Raw genomic sequence first — 17,692 nt, 5'->3', positions numbered from 1 at the left:
TGTCTTCCATGAATCAGCTCTCTCTACCACCCGAATCTTCATTTTGGTGAAAAAAAAAACCAATTACCCAAACTAATAGCAGTTCTCCCAGACAAAAAGCAGAATCTTATTGGTTTGGGAGTGGGGCTTTTTCCCCTCTGTTTTCCTGCCATCTCACTCTTCTTGGCTCCATTTATTGCAGCTTTGAAAACAGATAATTAGCTGTGATCACTCCATACTATTTTACCTTGAAAACACGGAAAATAGGACTGACAGAATGACATGCAAAGTTCTTTTCAACTGACTGATGACCTTTGCTATTTTTGTGATGCCCCCAGTGCCAAAATGCTTTTGCTTCTATATTCATTAATAAAATGCAAACATCTCAGGGCAAACTCCAGGGATGTTTAGGGGGGAAAAAAGCAGATACGCTTTCTGTATTTTTTTTTTATCTCCCAGGGTATCAAATTCTGACAGACACCTTTAAAATGGTGAACATAGATCCTGCAGATGGAACTTCAAATTAATGCATGCCCATGTTTTCAATGAGACAGGTCCAGAAGGCAGTCTAGCCCTCCTCAGAATTACAGCAACCTGGGAACACAAATTCTGGATAAAGGTCTTCATCAAGCCTGTGGGATCTATGAACAGGCTATCTACTTATGCATCACTGTCCATAGCCTGGATTACTGGAAGGGGAAGGACCAGTCGATGGAACAGTCTCTTCACAACGTTTCAGAAGGAATCAAACTGAATGAATTAATTTATGTGAGTTGTCTTGCTCCCTGTGGAAGGGTTCTGGCCGCTACGCTCACCTCTTACTCAAAATGGAAGTCTTCCTAGGCTGCCCAAGCAAACAGTGTGTACTAAATTTAGCATTATTGACCAAGATTTAAACTAACAGGAGTTAGTGACCAGAAGACTGGTCTCAGACTCCAATTCTGGTAATTTTCTGCCCAGAGTATAGTTAGCAATAATTGCCCGGTATTCAGTGGAAACCGCCATATCTTAAAGGAAAAGTCCATGCACTTCAGCCTGGTTGTCCAAAGAACACCTCTGTGTTTATGACGGACAGAAAGGTTGCTGAACTTCACACTGAAAATGCATTTTTCAAAATCTAGCGTGCACCAATTGTAGGCTAGAATGTCTTGGGAATTAAAAAACTAATGGGCTCAAAAATATCTATGCTACCTTCATTATGCAAAATAAATCACTATATACAAAATTGAGAAGTTTGATAAAGCAGGAGCTACGGTCTTTATGAGACAGCAAACACTAGAAAATAAAGAAAACAGGAATGCACTGAGTTGCCTTCTGGGGTGAATAACAGAATTGTCTGGGCTGTTGTTGAAATACTTGTTGTATACATGAAGCAGCAGTACAGGAGAAAACAACACAAAGAATGTTTGTGAACACTAAAACCAATAAGAGATCTGGGTTAGTCTACCAGAACTAGAACAGAATAGACAGTGGACAGCCTCAATAACTCAATAATGAGTTAGCTTTGAATAAGCTGCTTTTTGAGCCTTTTTATGACACCGCACCATACCCTATTGGCCTATCATAAATGACTAATTGTATGCAATCATTTGTGTCCACAAGAAGGGAAAGCACACTGAGATCAGTCCCTAGGGCAAGCATTTTAAGAATATATGAGGCATGTCCTCAAGATTATATGGCACTAGTTTATTTTGATGAATAATGATTTGAGTGCAACATTTTTCATGGTCTGTCTTTGGTTCCAGGGTATTCTGTGATAGTATCACTTGCATGATTCCTCGCCCAAAGGAACAACTAAGCTTAGTATACAACTAGAAATGCAATGAAAATTTTTAAATTCTAATTGCTTTTCCAGTTATAACACTGTCTGCTATTGACTAAACTAACTCTTTTCAAATGTGATTTTCTTGAGAATCTTTCCTCTGTATTAACCTGGTTGTAATTCTGTAGGAAGACAACAAGGATTCTTTGCCCATCTTTCCTCTTCAGTACACTATGTTGTTTCATTTTCTCTAAGCCTCTTGTGAGGGTAGTAATGAATTCTTTGTTAGTGTTTACTAATGTAAATTCATTCTTTGTTATCCCTGGGAGGGGAGGATTAGCAAAATGACAGAACTTATTATTTCTGGTATTGCTAGATAATATTTATTTTTATTCAGCCCTTAATTTTGTAGGATGTCCCACCAAATAAAATATATGTGCATACAAGCAAAAACCAAGGATGAATTTTTTAGCACAATGTACAGAAATATGATTCCCATTAACATTCAGAAGCATTATACAGCTTTATCCTTGCATGCTTTATTAAAAAAAATAATCTAAATCTGAAATAATTTCTAATTTGGAGGAAGAAAAGAATTACAACTTCAATTTCATTTTCCTAAAATGAAAGAAGCTTCTTTGGACTAAGGATGTGCATATTGTTAGGACTAGCTAAAAATTACAATCTGTGCAATTATTTTACTCTACTGGCAATGCTTTTGGGATCTCCTTTAAGGAACTTTAATGGTTAAGATGAAGTTTATAAAATACACAAAGAGCATTTTAGTAAAGAAAGCTCCTAAAGGGCCTATCTTTGAATAAACAGATCATCCAAACTCCAGTCTCAGCCATAACTGAAATTTAGAGAGCAGGGTTTTTGCAGTGGCTGCCCTCTACTTCACAGAGATGAGAAGAAAGTAAAATTACAGTATACACATAAGATTCAGAACTTAATGGATAACATGGAAAAAACATGGGCTCAGAGCTTAAAATGATCTTCACATGTGAGTTAGACTGTGTACACAAGTAGCCACATTCAAGTCAATCAGTCTATACACATGAAGAAGTTTTTTCCATACATGAACATCTAGGGTGTCCTGCATTTAATATCTGTTGAGATCTCTTGCCTTTGAGTTAAATGGTCGTTCCAATTAGCAGTGTCTCTAAACCAGAAAATCCTCTCCTAGATCTCTGTGCCCATGTTACAGAGGACCCAGCTTCTCTCTTTCAGGCTGTAGAGATTCATGTTTTCCATTCCTGTGGTTCCCATATAAGCTCCTAGTCCCAGCAATATGGTGGCTGCCACAGAAAATCAATGTATTGAACTAGCAGAGTTACTGTTATTACGAATAAATGCAATCCATTCACTAGAGATGAAGTTTAAAGTATTACCTTGTGACTTGATAAAATGACTGACAGAGGGATAGAATACCCAAAGCTGCAGGCTGCCAAAGGTCTTTTTGAAATGCCTAGAAAAGTACTGAATCTCTTGGTATGGTATCAAGGGAACCTCAGTTAATTTTATAGGCTCATGTTTCAGATCTGTGTAATTCAGTCTCAGAATTAAGCTAGTGTGCAAAAAAGGGGACTTTCAAGCTTTCCACCTCACCAAATGATTTTCCTTGCCAAAAATAAAAGACAATGAAGATTGCTCTTTGCTCAGGGGGGGTTTGCTCAAAATTCCATTAATACTGAAGCTTAACTGAGATTTCTCAATCTTCAGCAAGATTGTCTCCTTATATTTGTATCACTGGTAACTATTTGGCCTGTTGCCAGAAACAGGACTGAAAGTTCCTTTTCCAGGCCATTGTAATTTGGCAAAATAAACATTCTTCACCCTACTGAAATGCAATTTATCCTTTAGAACTACAGATCTTTTCTGATTTTTAATACCCACCACATACAGAGAACTATACTTGTGCAAGACAACCAACAAACAAGTAAATTTAAGCTGCTGCCCTAAGGAGCTTACAGTGTTTATGATTTATCTGAAATCACTGCAGAGTTCTCCAAAAGCAAAGTATGCTTAGATATTCTTTGTGGTAGTCCCCTCCTATAACCAGAAATGCTGACAGAAATGAAGTGCAAAGAAACTTTATTTTTAAGTCTAAAATATTTGTGTGAAAGTATAGGAATCTACAGTAGCATTCTCAAAGTCAAAATCCACATATAAAAGCAGAGTCTTTATTAGAGCACACCTGAAATAATAATGAAACACAACACTGTGCTTTAAATAACAGTTTAAACATTTTAAAATTATATATCAAGAATTCTGATTTTTATTTAGAGATAAAAACATGGAATTCAAATTTTGGAATGTGTACAAGAAATCTGAATTTCACTGGAACAGTGAACTATTTGCTTTGAAGATATCAAAGATCTTAGAAATCCAACTTCTGATACGCAGTGCTACAAATCACATGAATGAATGGAACTAATCAACTTCCAGATTACTCTGATGTAACTCAGACTAGATTCTGACCAAGAAGAATTCACTCACAAGCTGTTTCTCACCACAGATTTGTAACTACAGTGTAATGAGACAACAATGTGCCCTACCTGGGTATCCATTGTCAATATAAGGCTTAACGAGTTCTCCAAGTTTTGTCTTCTCTGCAACAGCTTCCTTTAGCAGTTGCCCACAGCAAACTAACAGGAAGGAAGAACAAAAAAGACACAAGGTTAAATTTTAAAAAGGAGGCAACAAAGAAAAGAAAAAAAACCCAGAAGCTGCATACTGGAATAAGGTCACTGAATAAAATAAAAGTTGTAGTTTTTTTGGGTTTGTTGTTAAGATATTTTTTTTTGTGGCCAAGCAGAGCAAAAAGCAAAGAGACTGAGCAGGGGAGAATACTGAATAAAAAAGAATACATTTGGCAAAGAACATATTAAAAACAGAGGTAGAGAGAAAGATATTAATCAAATATGTTTCTGAAATAATAACTCAAGGGATTGCTAGTGGCTTTCACTTTTTATAAACTTATAATTACTGAAGAAAGTTACACCTGCTGAACAGCATCTGAACCACACTGTTGGAGGTGCAGGATGATACGCAGTTCAAGGAAGTGACTCCCTGGATCATTTAATGATCATGTTAGCATTACATTTTAAAAATTGTGCTAATGCAATATTATCATTGACTTCAAATATACAGAACACCAGGAGATGAAGATTTAAAGTTTTAGTCAGGACAGCTGTATATAAAACACTGTTACTTTGGGTGTGGATAGCACTTTCTGACCAAAGTTATTGAGTCTTACTGCTCCCCATGAGTTAGTTACAACAGTCCTGACCCTTATTTTACAGAGAGGGAACTAAGGCACGGGGAGGTTACACAGCATCACAAGAAGTCCTAGTTCTAACTCAGCCTTGGTAAATATTAGCTAACAGTCACCCTGTACATTACTGCATGACCATTCAATTAATAATCATAAGTTGATTCCACTTCTTTTTGAAATCAATAACACCAACACCTACAGCTTCACTGACTTTAATGGAAAAAGAAGCAAGCCCTTTCATCTGCTTTATCGCTGCTAATCACACTGTTTGGCAAACAAGATTAAGCATACTCCACAGTAACATCTCTTGGATAAAGTTTATGAAGTTTAATGTTTAACTGTCAAGGGATGAACACCAATTTTAAGTCACTAGTTGTCCTGGAGAAGCAAACTCAAATCCACAATAAATGGTTTAAAAACATAACAGACTCTCAGTGCATAGTCCCCAGTTTAAGGCAACTAATATGTATACACTTAAATTCTATCCAATTCATGAGACTATTTAAACATAGGATTAAATTTTTAAGCCTGTGCTTCAATCTCAATGGCCTAATTGAAAATTAAGGATATGCTGAATACTATTTAGAAACATTATGGTCTTCCAACTCTGTTTTAAATACTTAAAATACTAAATTGGTATACAATATACTTAAAATAAAATTCAACATATGGGTAAAGCAGTGGTACTGGTATTTAGTAAAAAAAGCTGCAACTCTCTCACATAGTAGTTACTTTTAAAAAAATGCAAATTTTGACCTAGATGAAAATACTATCAAACTTGAAGTTTTAAAAATGTTAAAAAAAAAATTCAGAAACATGATAACAAGTTAATTTTTCTTTAACACATTCAAACATGTTTTTTCATCAAGCTAATTACACAATTATTAAAAATACAGCTTTGAATAAATCTACAACGTAAAATTATAAAACACAGCAATATTAAAATAACTGATAGCATAAACATTCTATCAATTTCATTTGTAATTATCAGTATTGTAATACAGATTTTTAAATAATTTAAATTTACCTTTTTCAAGTTCACTGGATATAAGTTTAGTCATATTAATGTACTTTTTAAAAAAATACTAAAATAATAATAAAGATTTAAAGTACAAAAATACTAAACCTAAAATCCCAAACTGATAGGTAAACAGTTTCATAGCTCTTTCTGTGCCTTTAATGGAACTGCACAAACCTATGTCTAGCTATTAGTTAGAATGATTCTATGGAAAGTATATGGCTTCTTCTGAAGGTTCAAGTTTGAACCTGAAAGAATTTCTTTCTTTTCTGGGCAGATCTACTAAACCTGTAATTGAAAACAATATCGCTCAGATTTTGAAGTTATTATTTACATGTAAAGCTAAATCCAGGTTCAGTGAAATCTTTTGACTTCACCAGAGTTCAGGAAAGACACAAACTAGCACATCACTAAGGAAAACTGAGTGAGTTCCACTAATTAAAGAATCTCCCAAAGATAGAAATTCACTACCTACATAATTCTGATTTTTTCATTTGGCATACATTGAAAGAATACTAATGAAACAAACTTGTATTTTACTTAACAAAGAGGATATGACTCATCAGAAAATTTTACAGATACCAGACATTTGTTTAAAATAAATTATGGCTACTCCGCTGTGCAAAGACATCATAGAACGCGGACATATATTGCATCGATCCAATCACCAAGCTGTATATTCATATTATAGGACTTTTTAACCTTAGCATGCTAACCACAAAGAAGCCTCATATAGAATTTTCTGGGCCTCCTTTACAAACAAAAGAGAATGCACTTTTAAATAATTGCTTCATTTTCTAATACGTTACTTCAGCTGCACAGAACCTGAGTCTTCATTAAAGTTCAGAGCAAATTCTATTTTAAAAGTGCCCCAATTTTGGTCAGACAGCTGAAACTGCAAAGACATTACTTATGATCCACTGATCCACAGAAGAATTCAGAGCACTACAGGAACCTAACACATGGAAAAATACTGATGTAATAGGTATAAAAAATGATGACTAAAAAAATGTTAGACCTGGTTTCTCACAGAATATATGCTCTATTGGTTATATTTCATTGAAATACTTTTCACTTCCCTCAAAAATTTGACATCCATAGCAATGGACAAACGGAGAAATTTTATGAGCAAGTAAGAAAGACAAACAACAAAAGATAAATGATCAAAAAGAGAGAAAGGGGGAATTGAGCAAAGTGCATATTTACTGAGAACTTACTGTTGACAATACCGTATTTCTGAGCTATTAGTGCTGCCTGCAGGCTCTTCCCACTGCCTGGGGGTCCACAAAAGAGAATCCGTGGTGTAAAGGGGGCGGCTGATCGGTGCCTTGTTTGGACATAGGTAAGAACTAGAACATGAGAGAAAGGCAAGAAATACTGTTTTTACCCTATTTCTTAAAAAAAAATAAATATATAAACATTGATTACCTTCTTTTTTAAAAACAGGTTGTCATGTTGTTCATCTTTTATTTTATCACTGAAACATCTAGATAGTCCAACCAAAATCAGGATTCTGATCAGTAGATGTCAAACCATTTTAAAGAGCAGATTCAATTAATAATTGCTATTTTACCATGTTGTTTTTAGCAGAATTAATTTTTGCTTGATAGGTACAATTTTACCATGCAAATTATGGAGGGATATAATTACATTTAATACTTTCTACAGCTTCTGAATAAATATTTAAGTGTAAAAACTCAGGATGTTAAATTACTATGACATTTATCCAGCTCTGTGTGTGTGATTAACAGACCCCTAATTACAATATTATAGACTTGTAGCCTAGAATGTCATGACACAATACAACATTGACAACACATAACCGAGTATGATTTTATTCTCTTGTCCATCATTTTTGCATAACATGTAAAGGATATTTGAGCTTCTCTGTCCACTTCCACTCTGTTTCCTGGATATCATTATTTTACATTTTGTATCACATAGGAAATACTACATTCAGGTCAATCTACAGATTATAAGAGCTTTGGAAAGACCACAGGACATGTGAAGCATCATCAGCGTTGCTGTATTATAGAGACCTGAACTTTGTTACAATCTCAAAAGAAAACCTGATAGATCTCCAAGGAACTAAAAGAAGACACATCTTGGCAATGAGGACAAATTATGATTGTATTTGGACATAGCCAAACACTCTTATTCCCCATGCCCCTTTTATGGCTAACAATACTAGTGAAGAGAGCAGCTCAACCTTCACCACAAGCTTTCCAGGGATCACAGATTCAGATGCCAAGGCTAAATTTCATGTCACCATATCCTGACTGCCATGATTACCCATGATTAAAGCAGCATGGGCACACCTACACAGGCTTTGATTTCCTCTGTAACTGCAATGGATACAATTAAGTGTTAGCCCAGACATCTTCAGTTATAATAAAAAGTCCTTGTAATAAAATGGTATTTTAGTCTAAGAAATAGGAGAGGATTAGACACTAATGTTTGTATGAATCATAAGCCCATTAAAAAAAAAATAAAAAACAAACAAACAAACAAACAAAAAACAAACAAAAAAAACAACACAAAAGCATTGATGGAGAACACCATAAGCATCAGTATTTTAACTACCATTGTTAACACATTGTGGTATACTAGCTTACAGTTTTTATGAGGACCCTCTGCTAGACATTTTGGTACCTTTATAAAATCTTTTCATAATAAAGAAGCATCTCCAGCAAGCTCAGAACCTGCTATTTCAAGATAGTGGACCTAAAGTATTGAGAAACTAACTCAAACTGCAACCACATGGGACGACATACATCTCCTCCAGTGCCACAAGCTGCACTGGGATACTACACTGTGCAACTGAATTTGATGTCACATACCCTAGCATATGTTAGCAGTAATTGTATTAAAGTTTAAGAGTTTACAAACTTTTATAATTGTATGAAACAATCTGTAATAATATTGATGATTTTCTTTCTTCTGTAACTCTATCTGTAGCAATAAAAATACGTAACAAAAAACCTGGAAAGTCGTAACAGAAAATAGTGTTTCTGCATAACTTCATAAAAACCAAATACCAGCTACCCAAGGAGAGCTCTAGTTATTCTGAACATTTTCCATAACCCAATGTATTGAAAAGCACAAACATTACAGGCAAAGCACCCTGCTTACAAATGATGCTTAATTTGCAGTAAATAACCAAGTTAATTAGGAGTAATGATCCCCTAGACAGTCTCCACATCTAATTATTCTTTAAAAAAAAATCTGGCTGCTTGATGCACTGCAGAAAAAAGATCTAGAGAGGATTTTTTCATTCCAGTTTTCAATTTATCTCACTACATTATTAATTAATAATAATTAATATTCAGGCACTCACATTTTTATTTACAATTCAAGGCATGAATTCTTTATGAATGTTGATATGAACTTTTAAATTTAATTAAGTAATTTAGAGGTAATTAATGTGTAAATTCAGAATATAAACTTCCTACTTGTTTATCTTAAAAGTGCAGCACTTGTTATTAAAAAAAGACCTTTCTGAGATGCAAAATTACTGGGATATAACAGATCATCTACCGACTGACAGCTACAAAGTACATTATCAATTGGTCTTTCTGGCAGTTTCCTTATTCTCTTCATGAAGAATCAACATTAAAAGTCAGATTGCATTACAGTCAAGCAAAGGCAAACAATAATTGTTGAACAGAAAAGCTACCAGCACAAACAGCTTTTAAATAATGAAATGTTACCAGCTTTGAACTACTCCTACTTCTTGTTATCAGACTTGTGGAACGTACTAGCCCTTTGGGGGATTAACAACTGAGCCACAACGCAGCCTTTTAGAAGAGACTCTTGCAGAAATAACTGTGACTTTTGCTCTACTGAGTCAGCTGTTCCTTGGCAGGACTGTGCAACTGAGAATTTCCAGCTATCTGCACTTTAGTCCTGTAAAATTATTACCAGGAACAGACCAAACCCTGCACTAGAGAGAACACAACTAATCTGGGAGCCATATGTGTTGACTAATCATAATCCTACAAACTGTTAGGAGCTACCTTTCAAATAAGAGTTTATCAACTATTAGATTTGCCAGAAAGATACAGATTTACCCTGTGAGAGGACATCCATGGAAGGCTGGTCTGCATTGATTGATTTCAAAACTTTTTGGTAGGTCTGGAAAACCCCAGGGAAGTTTCTGTGATATTCCAGCAGTTTCTTTGATATCTCCTGTTCAGATAGATCTTCTGGTTTCACCAAACGTTGCTGTACCAGCAGATCACTTGGCCAGTCAAACGTCGTATGGTACACCTCTAGAAGTTAGACACTGATTAGGAACTAACAGGATGATTTAATAGGTCTTGCTCAGCTCCAGAATGTTTTCCAAACAAAATCAAGGTCTTTGTTTAAGCTTTATGTCGTAGCACAAGCAATAACCTTCCCTCACTACTTGTACCGATAGCTGACTTACTCTGCAGGTGCACAGATAGGAAGCAGCCAAGGTAACTGCCCACCCATGTAGCCAAGACAGCATGATGAGTAAGAACCAGGAACTGGGGATAGCTCTCCAAATTCTTAGACTGAACTTTAAGCAAGACCTTTGATAAGCAAAATCTCCTTTATATCAAATAAAAGCCATTTCTTTAGTTAAGAACATCCCTCCTAATTCCACTCCTAAAACATCCAATCTGATATTTTTTATTGAGCAATGTCAGGATTTTATTTTGTGATTGATAATGATACTCAACAGACAATACAGAGCTAAATCTATTTGACAGTCATTTAATGGAAGATACCTAAAAGCAAACCTGTACCTCAGAAAAAAACCCAGGAGCTAGCAAAGATGCATAGAAAAATGTAAGCTCATATGGAAAGATTTAACCTTCAAATATTCTGTACATATTTCATCGGCACAGAAAATAATGCAATGCCAGATATTACTTTTTCCAAACAGTTTAAATTTATAATTATAAATTCCTACTAGTTCTCAAAAGAATACCATTTAAATTTTAATCCCATTGATATTACAGTGTTTCTGAGACCAAGCAACACACCAGTGTCTGGTGGAGATCAGGAACAAACACATACTGCACCTTCTGTGAGGGGATCAAGCCTTTTCCCACTGTTCCTCTCAATCAGCACAGTGTCTGAAGCATAAAGCACAACTAGGCACAAATAAAAGAAAAAGAAGAATAAAGTGTAGCTGCTGTTATTGACTTGCTTTATTTCCTGTAACTGTTTAGATGTATACTAGTATTAAAGATGGATTAATGTATTTCAAGCACATTTGCCTCATTCTCCTTTCCCAGTATTCTACCTGCAAATACTTCATTTTTAATCAGAATTTTGCTCCACCTCCTAAACAGTATAGTAGGATAAAATATACATTAATCCAGTCCTGCACCCATGAGTACTAGCTGTCGCCACCATCCATACCAGTTAACAAGGTTCTTCCTCACACTGTATTTGGAGCCTAGGACAGATGCACCCACAGATCGCTTGAGACTTATTTTCTTCTATACCACAATTACTTTTCACCCAGGTACTGTGGTAGCAAGACCAGTGAAACAATTTTTGATAACCTCGCAGAAAAGTGTTCAAACTTGATTAGAAAGCATCAAACAGTGGAAAATCTGTCAGTTCCCTAAATTGCTTTTGGATAATCATCCTCACAGTTAAACACTGTAATTTAATTATTATTTTCAGTGCATTCAATTACAGGTTTCAAACAAGTTCTTATGACTTCTCTGTATCAACTAGCTCTTTCAGACGCTTTTCTCCCTATTAAGGTACTCATACAACGTAAATCTCATCTCCTCTCAATCTTCTTTTTGATTAACTAGACTGAGCTTTAAGACTCACATTCTGGTCTTGGTTGCACAGATATAATTGTGAGCAAAACTCAGCTTCAGAAGTTATTAGCTATATTAAAAATACATGCAAGTACTAGACATTAAACAGTTTTGCCTAACTCTGTTGCAATGATTCTGAATTCTTCATTAACAGTCGAATCTCATCCAAATCAAATCCAAAGTGACAATTCATCAAGTTCGCTAACATTCTGTTCGCTATCCACTGCCAAGCTCTACATTTATCATTACACACTGTATTCCACACAATCATCATAATTTCTTACATGCTAAGTAGGTTCTCTAACTACATTAATTTGGGACAACTGTCTTCTAGATGGCAAGGGCAGCTGTCAAGGTCTTGTCTATCAGCACTTTGCCAGTACACAAATGTTTCTCTCAAGTGAAGTCAGATACCACCCATACTCTGAAAGGTCAAGCTTAAAAGCACGATGTTTCCAATTGGTAAAGTTTGCATCCTCTAATTCAACAGAAGGATGAATTTGTATTTGGTACATGAGGAGTTGTTTTGGTCTGAGGATAAAGGCTGACTTCTAGAGATAGAAGTCAGAGAAAACTTAGACCCACTCCTAGAACAGAAGCAAAGCTACATATAGCTGCCCAGAGACACTTGCTGGAGTGGTCTTGAATTTATAGAACGCTAACGTGTAGGAAGAAAAAGGTTCATGTGTGAAAGACAGGGTTTAGAGTCTCACAGGTTACCTCAAGTGTTTGAGTGAATCTGAACCATACTGAAACATTCTCCTGTCTGGTGACTCTGTTGTCTTCAGTACTGGTAATTAAATTTATTGTGTATTTTTGGGGAGAAAGACTTCTGGTTTCTCCCACTGGATGCAATCATATATAAACCTTGTACTGCTTACCAACATGCCTAGGAATGATGCCAGATGATTGCAGCATCCATGCCTGTTCCTGATTTTCAGGGAAGCCTTCCAAAATCCATCCCTATTGAACAAAAACATGAAACAGTTATTGATCCTGGAAGAGAAAAAACAACATTAGCACTAAATATCAGTGCTATTTGAAGAAAAATTACCTCATTCTGATCCCACAATAGTACAGTAGTTGTTATGGATGCTTGTGAGAGAAGAAAGCAAACATGGAGCACTGATATTTTTGTGAAATACCACTGCCACAGAACAAAGGGAACTTAGGTATTGTAGCAATGAGGTTTTTTTCATGTTTCAATCTTAGAAAAAAGAATAAACTTCTATCTTGAATAAAAACAACCCAAAACAATTTCTACAGTTTTGAAATATTCAAAAGGATACCAGCCCACACTGTGTATAAAAAAGAGGCTAAACAAATCTAAAGACAGATTTAATGCCAAGAACACTGAGGAAAATATGCACGCTTTCATTATTTTCTTAAATTATACAGGAAAACTCACAGTAATGGAACCAGCATTCCCAAAGCTAATGAAGCAACAGAGCAAAAGAAAGAAAAAAGAAAAAAGAGCCTTTTGCTCCCTTAAGTCCTTGTTATAGCCAGCTAAGTGCTGGATTGAGCATCTTTAAAAAAACATTTACAGATCTGTGAAATACCATATGAGAGCTGCCGTCTCACTCAGTTTCTGTGTGATGCAGTATCTGAAATCTAATCCACTTCCCAGTCTAAAGTATGAATCTTCTGAACTTGCTCTAATTTATCTGTTAGTTCCTTAACCACGCACATCCTTGTCACTATATCCTATACCTCAAAATAACTTTGTGATAGTACAATAAATCTGGAAACTGAAACAAAAAAGATATTTTAATGTTGCACTAGCTAGCAGTCATCATCATCTCCCACATAAATTTGAAGTTCTGTCAGTATGGGGTCCAAAGGTTTTAGAAGTATTTCAGGGAAACATATTTCCATGACTTTTGTAGAAAGAAATTGGGACATTGCAATTATACAATAAAATAGAGTAGACTATGTGAAATTCCTTAATTAGCCTGGTTTCAGGTACATGTCATCCTGCTGATATCTGTAGAAAATAGGAGACTCAAGTAACTGCAAGCCATTTTTGCCACTCCCATTGTTTGCTCTATCGAATTAGAATGAACCGCTGGCTAAGGTCACACAGGTGCTGAGAAATCAATTTATCCCTTGGGACTTGCAGGAAGAAAGGCTGCACAATATTTTTAGTGGTATGCTAGGAACTTCAGCACTAGTTCTGAATATATTGCGCCTGTACAACATATATATAGGCCCAAATCCTCTTCTAGGGAGAAATGGCATTAGAGGTATGAAGCCAATAAATCTATGCCAATTTACACAGACTATAAATCTGGCTCATTTTCTCCACTCCAAGTGCAACACTTGGAAACTAAACCAAAGCAAACGAGAACAGCCACCCCACAAACCCATTACTTTGGATGTCACTACAGCTTATTGCTCAAAATCACATATTGAGCAACAAGCAGTAAACACAATATTGTATTTTAACAATGTATAGCAAACTTCAAGAGGTTTATAAACAAATTTCAATGGTCCTTAAAACAAGCAATAAGCAATTTTATAGCTAAAAGTTTTATGCAATGTAAGAAAACATAGCTCAATAAATAGCTTCCTGCAACAAATAGGTTTTAAGGCATTAAACAAACACAAAATAAACACACACTACAAAAATAGTTAGCATTTTGGATCTTTTATCCAAAGGTCTCTGAGTTCCAGGGTATCAGTCAGTGTCTAATTAGAATACATTATCCATCTACTTGACACTTCAGTGAAATGTCTATTCCACCACAGAGCTGCAGCTTTGTTCAGAACAGGTTTATTGATATTCTGCTGCATTCCCTCTCCATACCCCCAGTGGCTTGGTTCTGTTTTATCACACATCAAAAAGGCCGTATGCTCAGGGCACCCCATGCACAGCTCAGAGCTGGAGGTCTGAACAGCTGCAAGTAGTATGGTATCACAGGAGGGACAAGCTCCAAGCAGATGTCACAGATAAAAAAAAAAAAAAAAAAAGGAAAAAAAAAGAGTAAAAAGGGAGTGTGGCTTGGGAACGAAGCAAGAGGAAGCAAGACACAGCAGAGCAAGACCTGACTTAAAATATGCCTATCATGCTTTATGCAAACACTGGTCTTTTTTGCCCTCCTGACTATCATTAAAGTGTAATTAGTAACTTCACATGGTAAATTTGTTTCTTTAAGAAGCCATCTATTTTGTGTTCTTGAAAGCAGTAACCTTACATCCATGCATGGAATCCACCTTATCACATCAAGGGTGGAACAAAGGCTAAAAGTCAGTAATTCCATGGTGCCTTTAGTCTGTGGTCACTGTTCCCCCTCTTTCAGCTGGAAACCTCAAGCCTTCCTTAGGTGAAGACTGCTGTAAAGACAGTATTCTGCTGTTGCCTTAACGCCAGGTGAAGCGCTCCTTGGAGACCCATGCCATGCTGAAAATCAGCAACAAGGAAGTACTTTCAAAGCCATCACTTTTCTCTCCGGATTTAAGGAATCTGGAGAGAAGAAAATGCTCAAGGTCATTCCCAAATGTAAATTTCACTCCTTTGCTCGCATTACTCTCAGCTATACCACCAAGCCTACATACTTTCACACTTGCCACCCCAATAATAATTACTTGGGCATTCAAGTTCTCTCTTGTTATTTCAACTGTACGTCCTCTTTTTTTTTTTTTTTTTAATTACAAAATCCAAAATTGACACTGCCTTAGAATAAGGAAAAGGGATAGCAAGATCAAAGGTTATGATTGCTTCTGCCTCTAGGAAAACAAGTCATCACAACAGTTAATCCACATCATTATTCACTATTTTTAAAAAAGTATTACATGTCTTTCACTCCCATCTGAAGAAAGGGGATAGACAATAATGCAAAAAAATATTATCAGTAATAGCTTTGCCAGTATGGATCTAAAATTTCTGAGATTTTCAGAAAGCGGCAGACTGAGGAGTGCAGTAGAAGCAGTCAGCTCAGCTCCTGCAGTCCATCAACATTAGCAGTACGGATGACAGAAGAAGCTCAAACTTCACCAAATTTCCCATCAGAAAGAAACTTTTTTTTCCCCACATTTTTGTTGGTTAAGTAAGCTGTAAAGGTATTAAAAAAAAGAAAGCCACATTCTTTTTGGAAAACAATAAATATGGTGAATAGGCAGATTCTCTCCCCAGATAAATCTAGGTAACATCATTATCCTTGCATGGAGTTTCACAGAGACAATATGATCTTTATTTGCCAAAGTAAAACCAGAAAGAACCAATAGCCATTGCTCTCTTTGCCTTCCTTTTCAAGGATAGCCACTGCCCTTCTGAACGGTTTAATACCAATCAAAAGTAATTCTGCCACTTCTTGTGTGAATCACTGGCCTAAGCTTAGTTTCTAAATGGTCCTAAGACATCAGTAAGGTTGCTCAGCTTTCTCTCACAAATTCATCATGTAGCAATCTCTAGCCTCCTCCAGTTCTATAAATTCCCCCCACAACAGCAGCAGTCAGAGGTGCCGTAGCCAACATGTACTAACCCTCTAAGATGAAGAGTCTTCATATCAGCTTCACACGTCCCAGGTTCTAACATAATGCTTGCAATAAGTTTTCTGTGTATGCTGGAAGACCTACCCGTCTGATCCCTCGCAGTCCTAACTACATTTGTATTAGAAGAACACATAACACAGAGTCTCAGCAGAGCTGTTGATCAATAAAAATGTTCTCCTTAGAGAATGCCTGTGACATCTATAAACCTGTGAGTGTCAAAACAACGGCACAAAAAATTCTGTATTCCTACTGTCAGTGGGATGAAAGCTGTACAATTAATGCCAAGCCAATGACACCACAAGGAGAAATAAAACAAACAGCTGGCGGTACTATGGTCCAACATACTGCTCCTAATCTATTAACATTTTCAGTAAAAAAAATGCTGACTCATGTTTTGAAAGAAATGGCATAAATCTGTTCAGTGATGTAAACACTCCATAGTATTAATTGTATTTTCAGCCGCACAAGGAAAATATTGCAATTAAAATGCATAGGCCCCCTTTCAAATGGAAAAGACATATATAACAGGAGGAAGTTTTAGTGACCATGAATTACTATATATTAATTAAAATATTCCTAATAACCATCACAACTTTTAAAAGTCAATTATGTGTTTTTCCTAAAAACAGCTGAAACCTTAACCAGATCAATAACATCCACTCTATTCTTGCTGAGTATCGAGGAAGCTTTATAAAGGGTTTGTTTTCCCCCTACTTCTGTAAGACATCCAGCACTATTCAGTGTTGCTGATGATAACAACAGGAACATAAAATGTAGGTAGGACACTATGCAGCTGTTGGCATTTTAACCATCTTGGCACCTTACTCAGAGTTTACATGACCTAATACTTAAAATAACAGTCACTGAGCCATCCTTTTCTTGCCATTAAAAGGAGAACTAGAACCATGCCAACAATTACAGAAAGCATGGGGCAAAGAAAGCATAGTATGGATGCAGCCTTTGGATAGCAATGGATTTTGCTTATATACTGATGATGGTTAGTAAAGCTCACTTTAACAGTATCACAACAAAGACTGGAAGAGTTAGCTGTTGAAAACATACGTTCTTTTATTCAGGCAGAGACATGCAAAAAAATAAGCACACTGGAGAGGTTTTACAGCTACTGCTATAAAAGCTCTAAACTGAAGAGTTATTCACCTACTTGCTAGTTTACAGCAACTACTGCCATCCAACAGCTCCCCTTCAGAAAGCATTAGAGGACAGGTTGCCCCAGCAACTACTAGCTTTGAGAGATCATGTGAGAAAATACTTAACCTAAAGTATTGCAAATACCAGGGGTACCCTGACATCTCCCCTGTCCTACCTGCTAACTACTGGTAGCACAACCAGAG

The 17,692-nt window shown here is 36.1% G+C and overlaps 1 protein-coding gene across 6 annotated transcripts in view; it reads right to left on the bottom strand.

The window, feature by feature from the left end:
- The window catches only part of AK8 (adenylate kinase 8), a 71,344-nt gene that overhangs the window by 36,881 nt on the left and 16,771 nt on the right, over positions 1-17,692 (bottom strand). For all 6 annotated transcript variants that reach the window (XM_042787013.1, XM_042787017.1, XM_042787015.1 and 3 more), the window contains 5 exons: positions 12,728-12,809; positions 11,088-11,159; positions 10,107-10,307; positions 7,254-7,385; positions 4,300-4,389 (listed from right to left, as the gene is read on the bottom strand). In XM_042787013.1, coding sequence (XP_042642947.1) covers positions 4,300-4,389; positions 7,254-7,385; positions 10,107-10,307; positions 11,088-11,159; positions 12,728-12,809 — 577 coding nt within the window. The remainder of the gene's footprint in view (positions 1-4,299; positions 4,390-7,253; positions 7,386-10,106; positions 10,308-11,087; positions 11,160-12,727; positions 12,810-17,692) is intronic.

Source organism: Tyto alba, unplaced genomic scaffold (assembly GCF_018691265.1).
Source record: "Tyto alba isolate M040663 unplaced genomic scaffold, T.alba_DEE_v4.0 Super-Scaffold_11, whole genome shotgun sequence".
Taxonomy (NCBI): domain Eukaryota; kingdom Metazoa; phylum Chordata; class Aves; order Strigiformes; family Tytonidae; genus Tyto; species Tyto alba.
The sequence above is the reverse complement of the archived record's forward strand: the minus strand, read 5'-3'. Positions and strand labels throughout refer to the sequence as shown.